At 37.3% G+C, this 5984-nt stretch overlaps 1 protein-coding gene across 1 annotated transcript; it reads left to right on the top strand.

The window, feature by feature from the left end:
• The first annotated feature begins 2757 nt into the window (after positions 1 to 2757).
• On the top strand, positions 2758 to 5738 carry gsdf (gonadal somatic cell derived factor). Its single transcript, XM_014006489.1, has 5 exons — positions 2758 to 2968; positions 3336 to 3493; positions 3591 to 3674; positions 3756 to 3877; positions 4420 to 5738. The coding sequence occupies exons 1-5, from the start codon at positions 2856 to 2858 to the stop codon at positions 4567 to 4569; spliced, it is 627 nt and encodes a 208-aa protein (XP_013861943.1). The 5' UTR covers positions 2758 to 2855; the 3' UTR covers positions 4570 to 5738.
• Positions 5739 to 5984: the final 246 nt, after the last annotated feature.

Genomic DNA, 5984 nt, shown 5'->3' with positions numbered 1-5984 from the left:
TATATATCCTTTATTTATTACAGGGAAAGTGCATATTAATAACATTTCTGTAAATATGCCAGGAAATTTTCATTCACAGTGGAACATGGAAAAAAACTGCAAATGTTTAAACTATGAAACTGTATTTTCAAAAAAAAAATAGGTAAATTTGTACTTTATTTCACAATTCTTTATCTGTAAACACAGTTCACTGTGACATCCTCAAATTCTGGTTAAAGCTTTATCATGCAAAGAAGATGGGGACACCATCAAGAAATGCAGCTGTCTTCACTGGGCCAAAGCTCATCTAAAAAAAGACTGAGGCAAACTGGAAAGCATTTCAGACAAAACAAACTTTTTGCTCACATATTAAAACCCTGCCTCTCTGAGGGTATGGCAGTACATCAGTGCATTTGGCATGAGCAGCTGGCACAGCTGGAACAGCATCATCATTGCAGAAAAGTAAATACAGTGGTGTGAAAAAGTATTTGTCCCTTCCTGATTTCTTATTCTTTTACGTTCGTCACACTTTGTTTCAGATCACCAAACCAATTTACAGTAAATATGAGACACAGATGACACAAGTAAACATAAAATATAGTTAATAGATGAAGGTCTTTATTATTTAGGAGAAAATAAATCCAAACATACAGGGTCCTGTGTAACAAAGTAAATGCCCCCTAAACCTATAAACTGGTTGGGTCACCCTTGTCAAGTCTTTTACAGCCCTGCAGAGGAATCCTGACCCACTCAGCTTTGCAGAATTGTTATTCAGCCACATTTGAGAGTTTCTGAGCATGAACGGCCTTTTTAAGGTCATGCCACAGCATCTCAGTCAGATTTAGCTCAGGACTTTGATTAGACTATTACTATCATTCAGAGGAGGCCTTGCATATTTCAACAAGACAATGCTAAACCACAAACTACATCCAATACAACAACATTGCTTGAAAGTAGAAGAGGTGCTGAACTAACCTGCATGCAGTCCAAACCTCTTACCAATTAAAACATTTGGAACATAATGAAACAATAATAATCCAGCAAAGTAGACCCAGGACTGCTGAACAGCTACACCCCTACATCAAACAAGACTGGATCAGTATTCCCCCCTAAAAACTCCAGGAACTGCTCTCCTCACTTTCTAAATGTTTACAGACTGTTAGTGAAAGAGGAGGGCCGTAAGGTCCACAATTACCTTTTTTATTTCCTAAAAAAGGTACAGTTTCTTCATTTAATCGTTTAATATAAAGTTGAACAAAATACAGTTTTATAAAATTTATAGATGCTTAAATATGATTAAAAGCAATGACTGATGAGATAGTTTACGGTTCCTTTTTTTAATTGTTGCCACATTACCACATGGTGGTAAATCTGAGAATGTTATTTATTTATTTATTTTTATCATGGCAGTAATGACTGTAGTTACCACCATGATGAAAGATCCTGAGGCACTGAGTGATATTCTGCCAGAGTTTGTCAGGACAGCAAGTCTCTGAAAAAAAAAAAAAAAAACAACGCAAGTATTGCCTAATGCCTTTTAAGTTAATTAAGCTCTGGAAGTTATTTTCCTGCACTCCTCCACGTAAAACACCAAACTATAAGCATCATTAGTGCCCAAAAACATTTGTTTCAACTAAAGACCTCTTCCCCAGTCTGAAGACAGGTTTTGTTTTGAACAAATTAATTACACAGTTGGACATTTACCAACATTTATAGGTTATCTGTTTGGAAGCTGTCTTTTCTTTGCACACTGTAGCACACATCTACTGAAACTAAATGGATCACAAACTCAAAAAACAGACATAGAGGATTTATTATATAAAAAAAAATCATGTCAGCTGTTTCCAATCAGCTGAACCGAGTAAACGTAATGCAATGTAGTAAATGTGTTATTTTACTCAATTCAGTTGAGTGGAAGCAGCTGACATCCCTTTTTAAATTAGATCAACTACATCAGTTTTTTGTGCACATTTAAAATAACAGGTAGATTTAAATGCACAAATTATTATTATACAGTATTTTAAAAAATAAAACCATTAGAAAAAATGACACTGGATGGTTAGCATTCTTTTACAAGGAAGCTTACACTCATATATCTTAATAAAGAAAGAAAGAAAGAAAGAAAGAAAGAAAGAAAGAAAGAAAGAAAGAAAGAAAGAAAGAAAGAAAGAAAGAAAGAAAGAAAGAAAGAAAGAAAGAAAGAAATTACAAAACAAATGTATTTTTATGTGCCTTTTTTATAATTTTTTTAATCGAAGTACATATAATTTTATTAATTCCATGTTTTGATGACAGTTTGTGATTATTCAAGGTTAGGTGGATCATTCAGTCAGATATGAAGATGGTTGTGTATCTTTCTGCAGTACGATGTACTCTATTTACACTTTTCTTCACCTCTTAATTGTGTCTTATCCACGCCCGCTACAAAACAGAACAGCAGATTTGTCCTTCACAAGTTGTTCTCGTGCACACATTCTAAAAAATGAAGTGTTGAATTGACTTAACCAAGTCATGTCAACTGGTTCCATTCAAATGAGTTGAGTAAATTCAACGTTCGTTTTTAGAGTGTACGTGTTAGTGCTAATTTTGTCTCCTCACCTCTCATTCCTGAATGTTTGCCTTGTGTCTTTGTCTATCTCTTCCTGTTGGATCACCCTCCTTTTCACACAGAGCAGGGGACAAGACAACAATGTGAAACATCTCAAGGCCACATTTGGGTTACAGAAAGATAAAAACCCAGGTTCCCAGGTCTGGACAAACAGTACCTCGTGCAGCATCCTTGTCTCCCATCACCTTCTCCAAACAGACGTACAGGACCAACCGCCACCGACCTGAACTGAACTCGGTCCACAGCTTGACCACACCGCTCGTCCACAATGTCTTTTGCATTTGCGGTCATGATGATGCTTCTTGGCTCTGCAGTGGTGTCTTCGTTTGTCCTGCACCCATCCAAGAAAGAGGCTGCAATCTCTGCAAATGCCAATCAAAGGTTAGTTTGAGCCTGAGTTTTGAAATTTTTATTTTATTTTTTATTTTTTATACTTAAAGGAAATATTCACAAGAACCTTTAGAATAGTACACATGGTTAATGAAATGCATAGTGAGTTAATATTAAGGCATCTGTGAAAAATGATGAGGGAAAAATAGATTTTGTGCAAAATCTACAGTAATTTACTATTTGTATGCAATTAAGGTGCAAAGATGTATCACCATTCTGCTCACGTGTCTGAAGTGGAATAAATAGTTGATATAAAAAACATTTTACTTTGCTTCCAGAGGACATGTACATCAACGAATAAGGAAAAAATTGAAAATCCTATTTGTTTTGTTAATATGTGACTGTATTGGATTTTCAGGTGCCCAGATGAGTCACTGCAATCGACAAGGAAGAGTCTCCTCGGGGCTCTCAACATGCAGACTGAACCACAGCTGCCTGCTGGGTTCCTGGACAGCATCCGAGAACAGTGGCAAAGAGCATTTAGAACCACTTCTCTGAGTGCCAAGGACACTGCAAGTAAGTAGAATCCAAAAAAAATACATTTTGCAAAACATCTGTACATGCCACAAAGATGAATTGTGAGATTAATCATTTGCATCTCTCGATCCAACAGCCATCATCGACTCTTCGTCGGCTGAAAATGGGAACAGCACTGGCCTTAAGTGTTGTTCCATGTCCTCTGTGGTCTCCATGAAAGGTATGCAGCCCATTTTTGAAATACGTGTTATTGTTTTTTGTTCCTTTTAGACAAAAATAAAAGAAATGTTTTACTTCCCAGATCTGGGCTGGGACAGCTGGGTGATCCACCCTTTGAGCCTGACTATTGTTCGGTGTGCGCTGTGCAACTATGTGGACAACACCATGCAGTGTCCATCCTCCTCCAGCACCCAGGACTCGCAGGTAATTTCTCCGAGTCTTTAACTTTGAACACTGTCATTTATTATTGCATACAAAAACATACAGCCATCCTGACTGGGAAAATTCACAAAACTAAGTCGGTCTACATATTTCACTCAATCTACTCCTTTTTGCCCAAAAGTCTGTCTCTGAGCCGTAAACAGCACGCACATTTTTTTCACCTGGGTGTGTCTCCAACATACGCCTGTTTCCTTCCGCTCTCTTGCCAACATCAAATCAAACACAAAACAGGGCATTCAACAAAGCTGGCCAACCAGAATGAATGCTATGATAAAGACAAACTGTAATTGTGACTGAAAAACTGGGCATAATTCCAATAGTCCTTAAATAAAGTTGTTGTTTTTTTTAACTTGGTGAGTTTATCCAAACGATTCAACAAATTTGACTTGATTCAAATCTGTCTTTAAAAATGAATCTTAACTGTTTTTTCTACTTATTTTTAAGTTATAGCAGGTTTTACTATCACACTGTGGGACTTTATACATTTTGCTGTCAGTGCAAACGTTTGTTTTCTCGTCCTCCAGGATAATTTGCCATGCTGTCAGCCCGCCTCCCAGGAAATGGCGTCCATTGTCTACATGGATGAAAGCGGCGCCATCACCATCTCCTCGGTGCAGCTGACCCGCAGCTGCGGCTGTGGACCTGGGAACACTGAGCAGCAGGGCAAAAAGTAGGCTGCCTGTTGTCCTTCAGTCCTCAGGAAGTGATACGAGCCACTCTTCTGTATCTGACTTCTCTTCACACACAGGCCTATTGTCTCCTGAGCTCAAAAGCCCACCTGCACTGCGGACTGTTTTCTCTATCTTCAATTGTTACTCAGTGTGTTCGGCGCACGAGCGTGGGAACCAAAGCAAAGTCTCAGTTTTGCATTCCTTCTGCAGCGCTGTAGCAAAAACAGATTTTTTTGTGCCTGCCAGTCATGAAAATTAAGTGCTGCACATTTGCAATCTAAATATTTATTGGTTTTTTTTAAGTACCCAACACACAAACTAATGTTAATAAAGCATTTAACTTCTAAAAAAAAAAAAAAAGCTCAGAATCTCTGGCACTAAAAACAACCTTTGTGAAGTTCAGCTGCCGTTTGTGTAATAAATCTCAAGAGTACAGATCAGATATTTATAGCTGCTAATAGTTACGGAGTGTTCCCTCTAAACATCCAGGACTGCCTGTGCCAAATGCTGAACAAGCCAGTCCTCTCCGGTGTGAAAGCACCATGTCCTCTGATGGTAAAAAAATTCTGTTTAGCCAAAACCCTGTGAAGCTGCACGGACCAGCCTTAGTCTCAACAGAGAAAAGACACACACGAGTCTGAAAATACACTAAATTTGAACCTATGTAAAAACAAAACAGATAGTTTTTTCTATGCACTTAAGAAAACTAAAAACTTGCAGTGATATAATTCAGCATTGTGTAAAAAGTAATGAAGTTCTTCTTGACCTCTATAAAGCACACTTGGCAGCCTTCAGAAACACAAGATATGTTGTTTTGGTTTAATTACAGTGTGGCTCTGATTTGTCTCACATGTTTGCTAGAAAAACAGCTGCAGGATGAACTTGGTGTCGGTTTAAGCAAAGCTTTATTTTCAAGTTTGAACAGTTTGAAAAGAAGTACACACACTCGCGCGCACGCGTGCACACACACACACACACACATACACACACACACAAAAAAAGGTGCTCTGCAAACACAACAGTCCAAATTAAACCAGGGGAAAAACATTGTTTATTCAAGGGTTTTGGTTTAAACTAGAAACAAGTTCAAGATTGTTTTCTTTCCACAACTTTACATGATTTTTAAAAAAGTATTTTTAAACTCATTTTTCTTTCTGTATAAACACAAACCTGTTCATTTTGCAAAATATAATCAGAGTGCTTTTCTTTATAGTTTAGAACAGAAAGGTTTGTTTTGTTGCAAAGTTTTTACATGGTGACAGTTCTCAGTTTCTAATTTCTTTGAGTCATTTTTTTGTACTAATATACTTCACAAAGTTACCTCACAGTTTACATATTAAAGTATTTTTTCACAAATGTATTACTGCTCAGTTTAATCAGTAGAGTTAGATCACGTGATCACTGCTTTGTCATAATTA

Source organism: Austrofundulus limnaeus, unplaced genomic scaffold, assembly GCF_001266775.1.
Source record: "Austrofundulus limnaeus strain Quisiro unplaced genomic scaffold, Austrofundulus_limnaeus-1.0 Scaffold36, whole genome shotgun sequence".
Classification (NCBI taxonomy): Eukaryota; Metazoa; Chordata; class Actinopteri; order Cyprinodontiformes; family Rivulidae; genus Austrofundulus; species Austrofundulus limnaeus.
Note: the sequence above shows the minus strand (reverse complement) of the source record. Positions and strands in the feature narration are given on the sequence as shown.

Coding starts and splice junctions, on each gene's coding strand:
- gsdf (XM_014006489.1), top strand. CDS start 2,856: ATGTCTTTTGCATTTGCGGTCATGATGATGCTTCTTGGCTCTGCAGTG. Junction 2,969..3,335: donor TCTGCAAATGCCAATCAAAG/GTTAGTTTGAGC, acceptor TTGGATTTTCAG/GTGCCCAGATGAGTCACTGC. Junction 3,675..3,755: donor CTCTGTGGTCTCCATGAAAG/GTATGCAGCCCA, acceptor TTTACTTCCCAG/ATCTGGGCTGGGACAGCTGG.